The 19,022-nt window shown below is 45.0% G+C and overlaps 1 protein-coding gene across 3 annotated transcripts in view; it reads left to right on the forward strand.

Moving 5' to 3' along the window:
• The first annotated feature begins 6,140 nt into the window (after positions 1–6,140).
• Positions 6,141–19,022, forward strand: part of LRIG2 (leucine rich repeats and immunoglobulin like domains 2) — a 60,931-nt gene continuing 48,049 nt past the window's right edge. The window contains exon 1 of one of the 3 annotated variants that reach the window (XM_010359041.2): positions 6,141–6,618. In XM_010359041.2, coding sequence (XP_010357343.2) covers positions 6,380–6,618 — 239 coding nt within the window. In that variant the 5' untranslated portion in view covers positions 6,141–6,379. Of the gene's footprint in view, positions 6,619–7,168; positions 7,199–19,022 lie in introns of those variants that run through there. The other 2 variants (XM_030936137.1, XM_030936138.1) reach the window with 2 other exon arrangements.

The raw sequence follows: 19,022 nt of genomic DNA on the forward strand, positions 1-19,022 counted from the left end.
TTGTGCACCTGTACCCTAAAGTATAATAATAATAAAAAACTAATAACAGCAACAAAAAAGTACATTCACATTGTTGTGCAACCATTGCCACCATCTATCTCCAGAACTTTTTTCATTTTCCCAAACTGAAACTCACCATGCATTAAACAATAACTCCCCATTCTCTCCTCCTCCTAGCTCCTCCTAGCCCAATCACCAATCTATTTTCTGTCTGTATGAATTTGACTATTCTAAGTACCTCATATAAGTGCAATCACACTATTTGTCCTTTTATAACTGATTTATTTCACTTAGCATAATGTTGTCAAGATTTATTTACATTGTAGCAAGTATGAGGATTCCCTTCCTTTCTTTTTTTTTTTTTTTTTTTGAGACGGAGTTTCGGAGTTTCACTCTTGTTGCCCAGGCTGCAGTGCAATGGCGCAATCTTGGCTCACTGCAACCTCCACTTCCCAGGTTCAAACGATTCTCCTGCCTCAGTATCCCGAGTAGCTAGGATTACAGGTGTGTGCCACCACGCCCGGCTAATTTTTTTGTATTTTTAGTAGAGATGGGGTTTCACCATGTTGGCCATGGTGAAATATATACACACACACACACACACACACACACACCAAATTTTGCTTGTTTATTCATCCATTGATAAGACACTTGGGCTGCTTCCACGTTTTGGCTATTGTGAATAATACTGCTATGGAACATGGGTATACCCATATTTCTTCAAATTGTTTCAATTATTTTATGTTTAATTTTTTGAGGAAATGCTGTATGATTTTCCACAGACTCCCCTCCCCTCTCCTCTCCTCCACTTCCCTCCCCTTACCCCTCCCCTCCCCTCCACTCCCCTCTCCTCTCCTTTCTTTTTGAGATGGAGTCTTGCTCTGTTGCCCAGGTTGAAGTGCAATGGCGCGATCTCAGCTCACTGCAACCTCCGCCTCCTGAGTTCAAGCGATTCTTCTGCCTCAGCCTCCCAAATAGCTGGTATTACAGGCATGCACCACCAGGCCCAGCTACTTTTTGTGTTTTTAGCAGTGATGGGGTTTCACCATGTTGACGAGTCTGCTCTCAAACTCCTGACCTCAGGTGATCTGCCGCCTTGGCCCCCTAAACTGCTGGGATTACATGTGTGAGCCACCATACCCAGCCAACTACACCATTTTATATTCCTACCAGGAATGTACAAGAATTATAGTTTCTCCACATCCTCACCAAACTTATTTTCTGATTTCTATACATACACATATTATATATATAATTGCCATCCTAACAGATGTGAAGTAGTATCACATTGTGGTTTAAATTAGGATTTCCTTAATGATTAGTGATCTGGAGCATATTTTACTTGTGCTTTTTGGCCATTTGTGTATCTTTGGAGGAATTCAAGTCTTCTGCCTATTTTTAAATTGGGTTGCATTTTTGTTGTTGAGTTGTAGGAGTTCTTTGTTTTTCTGGATACTAATCCCTTATCTGATATATGATTTGCAAATTTTTTTTTTTTTTTTTTTTTGAGACGGAGTCTTGCTCTGTCGCCCAGGCTGGAGTGCAGTGGCCGGATCTCAGCTCACTGCAAGTTCTGCCTCCCGGGTTCACACCATTCTCCTGCCTCAGCCTCCCCAGTAGCTACAGGCGCCTGCCACCCCGCCTGGCTAGTTTTTTGTATGTTTTTAGTAGAGACGGGGTTTCACCGTGTTAGCGAGGATGGTCTCGATCTCCTGACCTCGAGATCCGCCCGTCTCGGCCTCCCAAAGTGCTGGGATTACAGGCTTGAGCCACCGCGCCCGGCCACAAATCTTTTCTTCCATCACATGGGGTACCTTTTCACTCTGTAGATAGTGTCCTTTAATGAACTGTTTTTATTTTATTTTATTTTTTTTTTTTTGAGACGGAGTCTTGCTCTGTCGCCCAGGCTGGAGTGCAGTGGCCAGATCTCAGCTCACTGCAAGCTCTGCCTCCCGGGTTCACGCCATTCTCCTGCCTCAGCCTCCCGAGTAGCTGGGACCACAGGCGCCCGCCACCTCGCCCGGCTAATTTTTTGTATTTTTAGTAGAGACGGGGTTTCACCGTGTTAGCCAGGATGGTCTCGATCTCCTGACCTCGTGATCCGCCCGTCTCGGCCTCCCAAAGTGCTGGGATTACAGGCTTGAGCCACCGCGCCCGGCCATGAACTGTTTTTAATTTTGACGAAGTACAATTTATCTATTTTTTCTGGCTTTAGGTTTCACTTCAATAAATAGTAGTTACAATTGTTATTATTTCTTCTTTGTTTTAGTGGGAAAAGGAGATAGGTTAAGGAAGAGATGGAAGGAGACAAAAATGCATTCTCACTAGATTCGGGCATATTTACAGAGAAGCAGTGAAATTAACAGTAATTTTTTTTTTTTTTTTTTGAGACGGAGTCTCGCTCTGTCACCCAGTCTGGAGTGCAGTGGTGCGATCTCCGCTCACTGCAAGCTCTGCCTCCCGGGTTCACGCCATTCTCCTGCCTCAGCCTCCCGAGTAGTTGGGACTACAGGCGCCCGCCACCATGCTAATTTTTTGTATTTTCTTTTTTTTTTTGAGACGGAGCTTTGTTCTTGTTGCCCAGGCTGGAGTGCAATGGCATGATCTTGGCTCACTGCAACCTCCACCTCCCAGGTTCAAGCTAATCTCCTGCCTCAGCCTCCCTAGTAGCTGGGATTACAGGCATGTGCCACCATGCCCGGTTAATTTTGTATTTTTAGTAGAGACAGGGTTTCTCCATGTTGGTCAGGCTGTTCTCGAACTCTTGACCTCAGGTGATCTGCCCGCCTCGGCCTCCCAAATTGCTGGGATTATAGGCATGAGCCACCATGCCCCGCAATTTTTTGTATTTTTTTTGTATTTTTTTTTTTTTTTTGAGATGGAGTCTCGCTCTGTCGCCCAGGCTGGAGTGCAGTGGCTGGATCTCAGCTCACTGCAAGCTCCGCCTCCCGGGTTTACGCCATTCTCCTGCCTCAGCCTCCCAGGTAGCTGGGACTACAGGCGCCCGCCACCACACCCGGCTAGTTTTTTGTATTTTTTAATAGAGATAGGTTTTCACCATGTTAGCCAGGATGGTCTCGATCTCCTGACCTCGTGATCTGCCCACCTCGGCCTCCCAAAGTGCTGGGATTACAAGTGTGAGCCACCGTGCCCTGCTTTTTTTTTTTTTTTTTTTTTTTTTTGAGATGGAATCTTGCTCTGTTGCCCATGCTGGAGTGCAATGGTGCAATCTTGGCTCACTGCAATCTCCGCCTCCCAGGTTCAAGCAATCCTCGTGCCTCAGCCTCCCCAGTAGCTGGGATTACAGGCGTGTAGCACCAAGTCTAATTTTTGTATTTTTAGTAAAGACAGACTTTTTCCATATTAGCCAGGCTTGTCTCAAACTCCTGACTTCAAGTAATCTGCATGCCTCGGCCTCCAAAATTGCTGGGATTATAGGCATGAGCCACTGTACCTGGCCAAATTAACAGTAATTTAGTCAACGATAAATATTTATTCAGTGTTACTTATATTCCAGACACTGCTCTTAGCAATGGAGATATACAATGACAAAACATACCTGTAACAGTATGCTTTGGAAAGATAATTCTAGTGACAGCTTAGAGACTTGGAGACAGGAGAGACTGGAGGAGAGGAGATGGGTTCAAAGGTTATTGGAATACTAGTCATATGAGATGAAGGTCTGAACTAAGTAGCAGCGGGGATGGAGAGCTGGGGAAAAGATCTGAGATATTCCTGAGGGGGAATCAAGAGAGTCTAGTGACTGGATGTGACAGGAAAGAATGGGAGGAAAGCACAGGCAATCCTGAGACTTCTAGTTTGAAAGAATAGAACTGATAAGGTTAGTTAGCTATGACTTTGCAAAGAGTAAAGTCCTGAGGTAACGAGATATAGGGCAGCTAAATTGTAAGGGATTAGCGTTTATGCTAAGGTGGGGAACAAGGGATATCAAGTGAGTAGTTTCTTTTTTTGTTTTTAGTAATCTGGAGCTGGGGTATACTGTGCTTACGGATTCCACCAAACTCTAAAATCTCGGCCCAGGTACCTTAGCACCCACAGATTAATTAGACAATTGAGGGCAATGAATATAAAAACCCTATATTCCATTGTTAATCAGAAATGAATCACTAAATTCTGTTAAAAACATGTATTTGTGGCTGGGAGCGATGGCTCACACCTGTAATCCCAGCATTTTGGGAGGCTGAGGCAGGCGGATGACCTGAGGTCGAGAGTTCAAGACCAGCTGACCAACATGGAGAAACCCCATCTCTACTAAAAATACAAAACTAGCTGGGCATGGTGGCGCATGACTGTAATTAATGCCAGTTACTCAGGAGGCTGAGGCAGGAGAATAGCTTGAACCCGGAAGGCAGAGGTTGTGGTGAGCCAAGATCGTGCCACTACACTCCAGCCTGGGTAACAAGAGCAAAACTTCGTCTAAAAAAAAAAAAAACCCAACAAAAACATGTATTTGTGGCCAGTCAGGGTGGCTCATGCCTGTAATCGCACACTTTGAGAGGCTGAGGTGAGTGGATCACCTGAGGTGAGGAGTTTGAGACCAGCATGGCCAACATGGTGAAACCCCGTCTCTACTAAAAATACAAAACTTAGCGGGGCATGGTGGTGCACACCTATAGTCCTAGCTACTTGTGAGGCTGAGGCAGGAGAATCGCTTGAATCTGGGAGGTGGAGGTTGCAGTGAGCCACTTATTGGGGAGGATACAGGCTAGAGAGCATTAATTTCTAATGGCCCCGTTTGGTATAGTTTCATAGGAAAGCTCTGAAACTATAATGCAGAAAGGAACTAAACTGCCTCCTTTTTTTGTGTGGCGTTCCTGCCTGTGCCGGATTTCTTACCAGAGTTTGTTAAGTCTGCTCAACAGCTAAGGGAAGGAGGTTAAGAGTATGTTTCATTCTGCTGTCTTGGCTTTAAAAGTTTGGTTTGGGCTGGAGCATTGGATATGGCCTTGTTTCCAATAGATACTTCAATATCAAAAAAAAACAGAAAAAGGTTTTTAAAAACATAATTATGACTCCATAATCTGCCATGGGAAAGATTGCTTTCAGTTACTTTCTAAGAGAACCCTAATCTAGGCATTATCATTCTTTTTAACCTGCTCAGATTTTCAATTTATGTCAGAAAACCCATGTTAATGTCGAACCTGCCCCTGCCTCAGAGTAACCTGGTTTAATCTCTTTGGGCTTGTTTCATCATCAGCAATAATTGTCTTGCCAATGTCACTGCCAGTGAAGGCGCAAACAAGGTAACAGATGCAAATGCCCTTTGAAAAGTTCCCTACATATAAGTGAACCATTACTATTATTCTCAAAGTGTTATTTACAACCTTGGATGGCTGAATGAGCATAAGGTGGTCAGACTTCACTGTTCCTAGTAAGTTTTCCATAGCCTCTGCTTTAGGAGAAATAAATTTCCTCACATCCAGTCTTTGCTTTGTTGACTGCTCAACACCCTCTTTACTTGTCTCGCTTGCTTTTCTGAGTGACCATGACAGCACCCCTCCAAACAGAAGGGTGTTTCCCTTGTATAGACAAGCAGGTGCAGTCCCACCAAAATTTATTGAACTCCAAGCTAGATCAAAATGTGGAGGCGCACCGATGAAGAAACAGAGCCTCCACCTTCAGGAGCTTACAAGGCCATTAACAGAGTGATACTGATCACATGCAAGTGGGAGTTGCCGCCTACTTGCAGAAGAGCAGGGGCTACAGTCAAGCAGCAGGGGGCAGAAGAGGCTCGAGCTCGGCTCTGGAGGACGAGCTGGCCAAAGCCAGGATAGAAACTCCTGTGACCCATTCGTGTCTGCGACTTGGAAGGCAGCCCTTCTGCCACTCCGCTTTCTTAAAGCCCAGAGCAAATAAAAGATCCTTTTCTACTACTACAGTAGATAGACCTGTAGTCAGGACTTTGAAGTCACAGCCATTTGCCGCACCATTCCCTCTTAAGGAACTACTGCGCCCTCCAGCGGAAGAACAGCGGCGGAATTCCACAGCGGCACCTAAAGTCCGTGAACACCTTAAAGTCCTCCTCCTAAAGAAACTGGGCTGCGTGTGGCCCCGCCCCTCACTCAGTTCCGCCCCGGACGCAACCTCGTCTTATGGCACCGATTGGCTGACCCCTGTGCGTGAGGACGTAGCGTCGTGGGGCGGGGCGGACGAGCCCCCTCAGGCCTCAGCGGTGTGCCCTAGGCCGTAGCTCTCGCTGTCGCGCTGCATCTGCTCCTTGCATGCATGTAGCTGGTACAGCTCTCAGCCGGGGCTTCGGTAGACAGTGCAGCCGCTGAGCATCTCTGCTGAGCTTCTCCGCCGATCCTCCTTTTCTAGCAGGCAGCTCTTCTAGGCCAGGTCCAGGTCGAGGGGGAAAATGGCGCCCGCGCCCCTAGGCATCCCGGAGGAGCAGTTGCTAGGGTGTGGATCTGGATTGCTTTCCCGGTTACTCTTCGTTGCCCAGAGCGCTCTCCTCCTGTTGCCCGCCGCCGGAGCAGGTCTCTGCCCCGCGCCCTGCTCCTGCCGCATTCCTCTGGTGGACTGCAGTCGCAGGAAACCGCCCGCACCGAGCTGGAGGGCGCTGTCGGGCCTGCTGCCCCCCGACACCGCTATCCTGTGAGTAGAGTGGCCAGGCAGAGTGACCAAAAGGAGGGGGAGCTTTCCCTCCACAGGGGCAGGCAGGAGGGAGACAGGCCTGCCTGGTCGGAGGGCGTGGTCGAGAGCCTAAGCCCTGAAGGAAACTGCCGTCAGGGCGTTCTGAACTTTGTTTTAGGTGGTGGGAGCCTGAAAAAGCCGGTGTTAAGGTTTCTGGAGACGTGTATGATGAAGACCAGGGTTAAGATTCTTGGGGCCAAGGAGTCTGTGATTTCCTCAGTTGGGGAGGAGTTGGGGCGGGGATATTTAATGATAAGGACTCACGGGTCCTGGGCACCAGCATGGACTTTGGATGGTTGGTGGGGGTGGGTTGAGCACGGAACAGTGCTTTCTGCTTACTTTGAGCTGCATTATTTGGTGTGTACCTCAGACTTAGTGGTCCTCAGGCACGTGATTTTATGACCATGATCTCCAAAGACCTGTGAACTTTTGTCCTTAGTTCGCATGTTGGCTGATTTTGTGCTGCAGTTTTGATACTTAACAGGGTTGAAAAGTTCATTATGATGAATCAGGAGATCCTGTACTAATTCAGAACATCTTTGTAAGTAGCATTCTTGATCTAATTTAAACTTAACTGTAAAGAGGAGTATTTTTTCCGAAACCATTTGGTGCCTTGTTTTCAGGCATCTTCTTGTGGCAAATAACCCAAAAATCAGTTCTGTTTATTTATGTATGTAAAGCAGGTACAATGGTTGAATGAATTCTGGAATCTCCACTGTTGAGTTTTCACTTTGACAGGTCTTTATTAGACAGTGGAACTCGGAGGGCTCCTCAGTCTGAGTCAGCCTGGGTATTAGGAACAACAGCAGGTATTAAATGCTGCAATTATGGGGCCTCTTAACCACTAACATACAGTTATTTCTCGTCACTAACTGAGCAACACGTTTATTAACTGACAGATTTCTGATGGAGTCGTTAAGAAAGAGTCATCACTGGGCCAGGCCCGGTGCCTCACGCTTGTAATCTCAGCACTTTGGGAGACCGAGGCGGGCGGATCAAAAGGTCAAGTGATCGAGACCGTCCTGGCCAACATGGTGAAACACCGTATCTACTAAAAATACAAAAAAATTAGCTGGGCGTGGTGGTGCACGCCTGTAGTCCCAGCTACTCGGGAGGCTGACGCAGGAGAATCGCTTGGACTCGGAAGGTGGAGGTTGCAGTGAGCTGAGATTGCGCCGCGGCACTCCAGACGGGAAAAAGAGCGAGACTCCATCTCTGGGGTGGGGGTCGGGGCGGGGCTGGGGGGCGGCTCACGCTTGTAATCCCAGCACTCTGGGAGGCCGAGGCGGGCGGATCACCAAAGGTTGGGAGTTCGAGACCAGCCTGACCAACATGGATAAACCCCGTCTCTACTAAAAATACGAAGTTAGCTGGGCGTGGTGGCACATACCTGTAATACTAGCTACACCCTGAGGCAGGAGAATCACTTGAACCTGGGAGGCTGAGGTTGGGGTGAGCCGAGATCATGCCATTGCACTCCAGCCTAGGCAACAAGAGCGAAACTCCATCTCAGAAAAAAAAAGAAAGAGTCACCACTAAAAAAATAGGTTGAAGTGCAATTAAAATATGAGAGGCTACTTGGATTTTTATTGGAAATAGAATACAAATAAGAGGTGTTGCAGAGGTTAAGAAGTATTTATATATTTGCAAATAGGTTAGCACAGATAGGAAAGAAATTTACCTCATATAGTCGTTGAGAAAATTAACAAATAACCAAATGTTTTATTTTTTTTTTTTTTTTTTTTTTTTTTTTTTGAGACGGAGTCTTGCTCTGCCGCCCAGGCTGGAGTGCAGTGGCCGGCTCTCAGCTCACTGCAAGCTCGGCCTCCCGGGTTCACGCCATTCTCCTGTCTCAGCCTCCCGAGTAGCTGGGACTACAGGCGCCCGCCTCGTCGCCCGGCTAGTTTTTTGTATTTTTTAGTAGAGACGGGGTTTCACCGTATTAGCCAGGATGGTCTCGATCTCCTGACCTCGTGATCCGCCCGTCTCGGCCTCCCAAAGTGCTGGGATTACAGGCTTGAGCCACCGCGCCCGGCCAACCAAATGTTTTAGTAAACATAGAACTGCAGTGCAATAAGATGCTTTCTCTCTTATGGTAGTGACACCTGTAGTCAATTCTGGTTTTATTGACTCAAATTTAAAAACTCATATCAGTGTGCAGTGTAGTCTGAGTTAAACCTAGCACAGACTCTTTGTTATGCAGCAAGTGCCTTTTTCTAAGACATTCTTGGAAGAGCTACCTGATTATAACAATAAATCTGGCACAGATTTGACAAAACAACTTCATTTAGCTGTAATTGAAATTAATGTGGCCTACTTTTTTTTTTTTTTTTTTTTTTTTTTGAGATGGATCCTTGCTCTTGTTGCCCAGGCTGGAGTGCAATGGCATGACCTTGTCTCACTGCAACCTCTGCTTCCTGGGTTCAAGCAATTCTCTGCCTCAGCCTCCCAAGCAGCTGGGATTACAGGCATTCGCTACCATGCCTGGCTAATTTTTTGTATTTTTAGTAGAAGTGGGGTTTCACCATGTTGGCCAGGCTGGTCTTAAACTCCTGATGTCAGGTGATCCACCCACCTCAGCCTCCCAAAGTGCTGGGGTTACAGGTGTGAGCCACCAAGCCTGGCCTGGCCTACTTTTTTTTTTTTTTTTTTGAAAGAGTCTTGCTCTGTCACCCAGGCTGGAGTTGCAGTGGCACGATCTCGGCTCACTGCAGCCTCTGCCTCCTGGGTTCCAGTGATTCTCCTGCCTCAGACTCCCAGGTAGCTGGGATTACGGACTTGAGCCAGTATGTCTGCCTAATTTTTGTATTTTCAGTAGAGACAGGGTTTCACCATGTTGGCCAGGCTGGTCTCGAACTCCTGACCTCTGACCTCTGACCTCAGGTGATCTGCCCGCCTCGGCCTCCCAAAGTGCTAAGATTACAGGCACGAGCCATTGCGCCCGGCCACAGCGTGGCCTACTATTTAAGATTCTCCATTGGTTGGTAAACATTTAGAAGTAATTTTATGTAAGATATATTTTTGTGTTAAGGTTTGATTTTTGTTTAATGAAGACCAATTGCCTAGAGCCAAGTGACATTCAAAATTTTTAATGTCCTATAATGAAATTGACATTTTCAGTTGAAATGAAATGCCTTAGAGAACAATTCTGTTGTAGAAATGTAATTAGATGGGCCGGGCGCGGTGGCTCAAGCCTGTAATCCCAGCACTTTGGGAGGCTGAGACGGGTGGATCACGAGGTCAGGAGATCGAGACCATCCTGGCTAACACGGTGAAACCCCGTCTCTACTAAAAAATGCAAAAAACCTAGCCGGGCGAGGTGGTGGGCGCCTGTAGTCTCAGCTACTCGGGAGGCTGAGGCAGGAGAATGGCGTAAACCCGGGAGGCGGAGCTTGCAGTGAGCTGAGATCCGGCCACTGCACTCCAGCCTGGGCGACAGAGCGAGACTCCATCTCAAAAAAAAAAAAAAAAAGAAATGTAATTGGATGGAAGTCTTGTATTGGTAGAACTCTTAGAATATTAGAAGATAGTACCATACTATTTTAAATTGAGAAATGAAACATTCTTCAGCAGTTGCCTTTAGCTATAAAACCACCAAGTACATTTGGATTTCTTTATGTAATTTTGAATGTTGAAACACATGTAATGCTTTAAATATATTAGTGATTCAAATTCACATGCTCAAACTTGTGACTATCAAAATGATTATGGACAAAGTTCATTAATACTGGTTTTTGGAAACCTACTCAGATGCTATCTATGCTTCTCTGTATGAGAAACTCTCTAGAATATTATTTGATCATTCAGGGCTTGACTGGATTCTCTGTGGGTACAGAGCTCTTTATCACGTTGTTCTGTTTACACACACATACACAGCATTTAAAGACTAGGTTTATCACTCAACTTATTTTGCAAAGTAACTGTTAGAACCCCTTTCCCCCAATGATGTGTTGTCTTGGTCATTTCATGATAGTACCAAAACATTAAGAAGTATGTATTTTTAGGGTTAAGGACGCTTCTATAGATTATATAGATTTAGCTTTATGAAAAATTTGTAACCTTTTCTTTACTGTTTTATTTCACTGTAGACTGCTAAATTTTTTTTTTTTTTTTTTTTTTTTTTTTGAGATGGAGTTTCTCATTTTCACCCAGGCTGGAGTGAAGCGGTCTGATCTCAACCCACTGCAACCTCCATCGCCCGGGTTCAAGTGATTCTCCTACCTCAACTTCCATGGTAGGGATTAGGCCTCCTCCATCATGCCCAGCTCGGTTTTGTATTTTTAGTAGAGACGGGGTTTTGCCATGTTGGTCAGGCTGGTCTCAAACTCCTGACCTCAGGTGATCCACCTACCTCGGCCTACCAAAGTGCTAGGATTATAGGTGTGAGCCACTGCGCCTGGCCAACTGCTAAAAATTTTATCATGGATCAGTATTGGGAACCCATGCTGTACTTGATTAATTTATTGGATTATGTATATACTTAGTTACTTATACTTTTTTAGTTCTATTTTCATTATAATTGTTTAAAATTTGCTTGCTTTTGTTTCTTTATAATAGTTGTGAACAGATTCGTTTTTCAGCATATAGAGAGGACATAAGCTTATGTTTATTTGTTTGTTTGTTTTTTTTGAGACGGAGTCTCACTCTGTTGCCTAGGCTGGAGTGCAGTGGCGCAATCTCAAATCACTGCAACCTCCACCTCCTGGGTTCAAGCAATTCTTTGCCTCAGCCTCCCGAGTAGCTGGGACTACAGGTGCACGCCACCACGCCCAGCTAAGTTTTGTATTTTTAGTAGAGACGGGGTTTCATCATATTGGCCAGGCTTGTCTTGAACTCCTGACCTCAGGTAATCCACCTGCCTTGGCCTCCCAAAGTGCTGAGATTACAGGCGTGAGCCACTGTGCCCAGCCATGCTTGTGTTGAATAGCTCTATGGAAGTCTTTCCATGTGTGACTTGGGCTTCAGCCTCTGTAGCTCTTTTAGTAACCCTGGCAAAATGTTTTCACTATTAACATGTGGATTTAGTCTTTTTTTTTTTTTTTTTCCCCAAGATGGAGTCTTGCTCTGTTGCCCAGGCTGGAGTGCAGTGGCAGAATCTTGGTTCACTGCAACCCCCGCCTCCTGGGTTTAAGTGATTCTCCTGCCTTAGTCTCCCAAGTAGCTGGGTTTACAGGTGCCCACCACCATGCCTGCCTAATTTTTGTATTTTTAGTAGAGACAGGGTTTCACCATGTTGGCCAGGGTGGTCTTGAACTCGTGACCTCAGGTGATCCACCCATCTTGGCCTCCCATGGATTTTGTCTTGATCCCTTTAAAGATTATGAGCTCACTAGCAATGACTTGTGTGATGTCAAGCAAAAACTGCATAGCTTTGCCTATATTTCATATTTCTTCCCTAAAGGGACAGATCATTTGCAGTTCCTTTCTACTTTTTTTTTTTTTTTTTTTTTGAGATGGAGTTTCGCTCTTGTTGCCCAGGCTGGAGTACAATGGTGCGATCTCAGCTCACTGCAGCCTCCACTTCCCAGGTTCAAACGCTTCTCCTGCCTCAGCCTCCCGAGTAGCTGGCATTACAGGCATGCGTCACCACGCCCGGCTAATTTTGTAGTTTTAGTAGAGATGGGGTTTCTCCACGTTGGTTAGGCTGGTCTCGATATCCCAACCTCAGGTGATCCACCCACCTTGGCTTCCCAAAGTGCTGGGATTACAAGCGTGAGCCACCATGCCCAGCCTTCCTTTATACATTTGTAGTGATATTGGTAAGGATTAAGATATTCTTAGGAAAACATTTTTGGGTTTTAGAAGGGTAGAAGAGTTGATTTGAGGGCTTTTAAAGTTCATTCCAGTTCTAGTTTCTTTCTCTTGTTTTTTTTTCCGAAAATGAAGTCTTCCATCCTTCTATTACATGTAGAGGGTAAACACTGTGAAGAAAACTGAGAGGAGGCAATTTTTTTTTTTTGTTTTGTTTTTTGAGATGGAGTTTTGCTCTTGTTGCCCGGGCTAGAGTGCAATGGTGCAATCTCGGCTCACCACAACCTCCACCTCCTGGATTGAAGCGATTCTCCTGCCTCAGCCTCCTGAGTAGCTGGGATTACAGGCATGTGCCACCATGCCCGGCTAATTCTTGTATTTTTAGTAGAGACGGGATTTCTTCACATTGGTCAGGCTGGTCTTGAATTCTCAACCTCAAGTGATCCGCCTACCTCGGCCCCCCAAAGTGTTGGGATTACAGTTGTGAGCCACTGCAACCAGCCAGAGGAGACAATATTTTTTCAGATAACTTTATAACTTGCAGTTGGATAATCCAGCTGAAATGTGAAAATAATCTACTTTAATTGCTTTAAACCACAAGGTGGTAAATTGAAAATGAGCCCATGACCTTGTGCAGAGTGGCTCACGCCTGTAATTCCAGCACTTTCGGAAGCTGAGGCCAGTGAATCGCTTGAGTCCAGGAGTTCAAGATTAGCCTGGGCAACATGGCAAAACCCGCTGTCTCTCAAAAAAAAGTACAACAGCCCGGTATGCTGGTACACACCTCTGGTCCCAGTTACTTACTTGGGGGGCTGAGGTAGGAGGATGGCTTGAGCATGGGAGGCAGAGGTTGTAATGAGCTGAAATCGTGCTGCTGCACTCCAGCCTGGGAGACAGAGCAAGATCCTGTCTTTAAAAAGAAAATAAAAGAAAAGAAAAGAAAAAGAAAATGAGCCCCTTTAAAAAGGGTACAGATGGCCGGGCAGAGTGCTCATGCCTGTAATCCCAGCACTTTGGGAGGCGGAGGCGGGTGCATCACGAGGTCAGGAGTTCGAGATCAGCCTGGCTAAGATGGTGAAACCCCATCTCTATTAAAAATACAAAAATTAGCCGTGGTGGTGGGGTCCTGAATCCCAGTTACTCTGGAGGCTAAGGCAGGAGAATCGCTTGAGCCTGGGAGGCAGAAGTTGTAGTGAGCTGAGATTACGGCACTCTAGCGACAGAGCAAGATTCCATCTCAAAAAAATAAGGTTATATAACCTTTTGAGAGAAATCAGGAATGAAATTTTTTTTTGTTTGTTTTGAGACAGAGTCTTGCTCTGTTGCCCAGGCTAGAGTAGAGTGGCATAATCTCGGCTCACTTCCACCTGGGTTCAAGCAATTCTGCTTCAGCCTCCCAAGTAGCTGGGATTATAGGCGTCCACCACCATGCCTAGCTAATTTTTGTATTTTTAGTCAAGATGGGGCTTCACCATGCTGGCCAGGCTGATCTCGAACTCCTGACCTTGTGATCCGCCTGCCTCAGTCTCCCAAAGTGCTGGGATTACAGGTGTGAGCCACCGCTCCCGGTCTGATTTTTTTTGTTTTTGAGACGGTATCTTGCTCTGTTGCCAGGCTGAAGTGCAGTGGCACAATCTAATCTCGGCTCACTGCAACCTCTGCCTCCCAGGTTCAAGTGATTCTCCTGCCTCAGCCTCCCAAGTAGCTGGGACTACAGGCACGCGCCACCACACCCGGCTAATTTTTGTATTTTTAGTAGAGACGGGGTTTCACCATGTTGGCCAGGATGGTCTCGATCTCTTGACCTTGTGATTGGCCCACTTTGGCCTCCCAAAGTGCTGGGTTTACAGGCGTGAGCCACTGCCCCTGGCCGCTCAGGAGAAATTTTAAAAGAAATTAAAGCAACCCATTCTCATTTGCTTCTGGTCTTTTAAATATCTTACTATATGGTTTCTTTTCAAGGTACCTCATTATCTATAGTAAATGTTGTGAATGAATCAGGGCATTATCTTAGCTAATTATTTCAAACTCATCTTTTTATTTTTTATTTTTTTCTGTTTTTTTTTTTTTTTTTTTTTTCTTTTTTTTTTTTAATTGAGACAGAGTCTCTCTCTGTTGCCCAAGCTGGAGTGCAGTGGTACCATCTCGGCTCATTGCAAGCTCTGCCTCCCAGGTTCACGCCATTCTCCTGCCTCAGCCTCCCGAGTAGCTGGGACTACAGGCGCCCGCCACCACGCCCGGCTAATTTTTTTTGTATTTTTAGTAGAGACAGGGTTTCACCCTGTTAGCCAGGATGATCTCGATCTCCTGACCTTGTGATCTGCCCGCCTCGGCCTCCAAAAGTGCTGGAATTACAGGTGTGAGCCACTGAGCCCGGCCTAAAGAAGGCAGCCAAGATCATCTTTTTAAACAAAGAAAAATTCTAAATATGGGAACACTAAAAGGTTTTATTATTTATTTATTTATTTTTGAGACAGAGTTTCGCTCTTGTCGCCCAGGCTGGAGTGCAGTGGTGCGATATCGGCTCACTGCAACCTCCGCCTCCTGGGTTCGAGGGATTCTCCTGCCTCAGCCTCCTGAGTAGCTTGGATTGCAGGTGTGCACCACATGCCCGGCTAATTTTTGTATTTTTACTAGAGACGAGGTATCACCATGTTGGCCAGGCTGGCCTCAAACTGCTGACCTCGTAATCTGCCCACCTTGGCCTCCCATAGTGCCGGAATTAACAGGCGTGAGCCACCGCACCTGGCCCAAAAAGTTATTACTAGCTCTGGTTCCCATCTCACTCCATCTGGGATGTTTCGTCTAATTGCCTCAAAATTCAGAAAAATATATCCACAAGTAATCTTTCATTTTTTTCTTTGTTTTTATAGAGCCTTGCAGCATCCATCAGATAGTTACTAAATATTAATGAATAAGTAGTTGCATGCAGTGGCATTAGGGCTGACAGCTGTAGATGGAGGTGTTTTAAGTGGTCTGAAACTGTATACTGGTCACCCATTTATATTTTTATTTTTTATTTTTTGAGACAGAGTCCTGCTCTGTCGCCCAAGTAGCTGGGACTACAGGCACGTGCCACCATACCTCGCTAATTTTTGTATTTTTAGTAGAGACGGGGTTTCACCATGTTGACCAGGATGGTCTCGATCTCTTGATCTTGTGATTGGCTGGAATGCAGTGGGGTGATTTCAGCCCAGTGCAACCTCTGCCTCCTGGGTTCAAGTAGTTCTCCCTCAGCCTCCCAAGTAGCTGGGATTACAGGCACGCGCATGACACCTGGCTGATTTTTGTATTTGTAGTAGAGACGGGGTTTTACCATGTTGGCCAGGCTGGTCTCGAACTCCTGACCTCAGGTGATCTGCCCACCTCAGCCTCCCTAAGTGCTGGATTACAGGCGTGAGCCACCGCGCTTGGCCTCCAGCCACCTATTTCTAAAGTTGAGATACTTCAAAAGTATTATGGATGTCTCTCACGTAATGTCAGGTAATAATAGATGATCTTTTTTAGACAATAGCAGAAACAATCAGTTTTAGTTTGCAAAAGAAACACTTTAACTGGATATTAGAGGCCAAGTAAAAAAATTAAGTAAATAAAAGACGTAGTAAATCCCTAAACCAAATTGAGGCGAGGCGTGGGAAAAGATGCTGTGTTTCCAGAATCCGATATACTTTGCTCCTGGCTTGCATGATACTGTTACAGTGAACTGTTTCACTTGCAACAATCATTTCAAAACATATACGTGCTTTCACTGTATTAAGGATTTTAATATATTTTATCTTCTTTATCCTGGTATATCTGGGGAAGTGGTAAATAGCAAGTGTGAGCCTTCAAAATCTAGTGCAATCTTCAGGGCATTTTTGTTAGTTTATAAGATACCTGAACAAGAAAATCTGCAACAAGAGAGCCTTAAGAAGTCTGACCTAATACAGATCTGATACAGATCACTTGGGCTTGGTTGTTAACACAATAATACCCTGCTGTATTAGTCTCTTGCACTGCTATATAGAATTAACTGAGACTGGGTAATTTATAAATAAAAGAAGTTTACCTGGCTCACATTTCTATAGGCTGTACAGGAAGTGTGGCACTGGCATCAACTTGGCTTCTGGTGAGGCCTCAGGGAGCTTTTACTTATGGCAAAAGGCGAAGCGGGAGCAGGCACTTCACATGGTGAAAGTAGGAGTGAGAGAGAGAGTTGTGTAGGGGAGGTGTCACACTATTTATTTATTTATTTTTATTTATTTATTTATTTTGAGACGGGGTCTTGCTGTGTCTCCCAGACTAGAGTGCAGTGGTGTGATCTTGGCTCACTGCAAGCTCCGCCTCCTGGGTTCACTCCATTCTCTTGCCTCAGCCTCCTGAGTAGCTGGGACTACAGGCGCCTGCCACCACGCCTGGCTAATTTTTTGTATTTTTAGTGGAGACAGGGTTTCGCTGTGTTAGCCAGGATGGACAATTTATTTATTTAGAGACATGGTCTCACTCACTCACTCACTCACTCACTCACTCACTCATTTATTTATTTATTTATTTATTTATTTATTTATTTATTTATTTGAGACAGAATGTCTCTCTATTGCCCAGACTGGAGTGCAGTGGTGAGATCTTGGCTCACTGCAACCTCTGCCTCCCGGGTTCAAGCGATTCTCCTGCCTCTGCCTCCTGAGCAGGTGGGATTACAGGTGCCAGCCACCATGTCTGGCTAATGTTTTTGTATTTTTAGTAGAGATGGGGTTTTGCCATGATGGCCAGACTGGTCTCAAACTCCTGACCTCAGGTGATCCACCCACCTTGACTTCCCAAAGTGATGGGATTATAGGCATGAGCCACTGTACAGGCCTGGCTGTACACTTTTTTTTTTTTTTTTTTTGAGACGGAGTCTTGCTTTGTTGCCCAGGCTTGAGTGTGGTGGCACCATCCTGGCTTACTGCAACCTCCGCCTCCTGGGTTTAAGCGATTCTCCTGCCTCAGCCTCCCAAGTAGCTGAGATTACAGGCACGCACCACCACACCTAATTTTTGTATTTTTAGTAGGAATGGGGTTTCTCCATGTTAGCCAGGCTGATCTCGAACTCTAGACCTCAGGTGATCCACCTGCCCTGGCTTTCCAAAGTGCTGGGATTACAGGCGAGAGCCACTGCGCCCAGCCAGCTGGACACTTTTAAGCCACCAGATCTCATGGGAACTCAGAACATCCTTGGCCCCATCAGGCTTTGGGTTATTAGATGGATTTCTGGACTGGTAATGTTCTCAGCCCCACCTGTGCATTAGACTGTTGCTTGGAGAGCTTTTACAAAATACCATTGTTGAGAACACTTGGACACAGGGCGGGGAACATCACACACCGGGGCTTGTCGTAGCGTTGGGGGAAGGGAGAGGGATAGCATTAGGGAGATATACCTAATGTAAATAACGAGTTAATGGGTGCAGCACACCAGCAGGGCACATGTATACATATGTAACAAACCTGCACGTTGTGCACATGTACCCTAGAACTTAAAAGTATAATAATTAAAACAAAAAAAAAACATTGTTTTAGCCTTACCCGATGATTCTCTGATTTGTTTGGTCTGGGGTGGGACTTAAGTATCAATATTAATCTTCCCTATTGAGGCTAATGTGCAGTCATGATGGAGAACCACTGAACCATAAGCAATTTTTGCTTACTGAATGTTAGTTGAAGAAATCTGTGTTTTACTTAATTCTTTAAAATTATTTTCTGCTTTGGAGGACCCGTTTATTTTTATAGAGATTAATGTCCTAATTATGTTTCATTATATTACAAATGTTTTGCATTTTCCAATGTAAAACAAATAGAATCAGCACATGAGTAATCAAAGGATTACTTGTATATGAAGATAATCACTTGGTTTCCTAATGCTAGGAAATACATTTCCTTCATCTTAGATCCGTGACATTTTATGTGCTTTATTCTTTAAAGGTCTTTCAATCCTAATGGAAAACTGGCATTTAACCAGTTGAGAAAAGATCACATCATATTAAGTAAAGGCTTAGCAAAATGTTTTTTAGAAGTACTCTGAAAGCATTCTTATGTCATATTTCCTATTCCAGAGAAAATGACTCAACACATTTATTCTGTATTATTTCAGTCATGAAAAATGTTATAATATTCAGTTGGTGCAAATAAAAAATAAAAGCAGTTTAAGTAATTACACTCTATCCAAATTATTGATTTCATGTTTGGGAGAAAAACCTGGAGAATGGAATAGTTAATTGAGTTTTACTTCGTTGTAAACCAGTTTTTTAAGGTATTTGTGTTCTTCATCTCTTCTCCTTTTGCCCTTCCTCATCTCTTCTCCTTTTGCCCTTCCTCAGCCTTTCCCAAACAAGACTGTAATTATGTTATTTGTAACAAATAACTGGCAGAATAATTGCCAGAATAATTAGTGGTGATTAGCAGTTTTAAAGTTAAACCGTTAACAGCGCAACAATAGTGAAGTGTGGTGTAAATCAACTCCTAACTGAATTCTTGTTTTTTTTTGTTTGTTTGTTTGTTTTTTTGAGACAGAGTTTCATTCTTGTTGCCCAGGCTGGAGTGCAGTGGGAGGATCTCGGCTCACCACAACCTCCGCCTCCTGGGTTCAAGCGAGTCTC

This window comes from Rhinopithecus roxellana, chromosome 8, assembly GCF_007565055.1.
Source record: "Rhinopithecus roxellana isolate Shanxi Qingling chromosome 8, ASM756505v1, whole genome shotgun sequence".
Lineage (NCBI taxonomy): Eukaryota > Metazoa > Chordata > Mammalia > Primates > Cercopithecidae > Rhinopithecus > Rhinopithecus roxellana.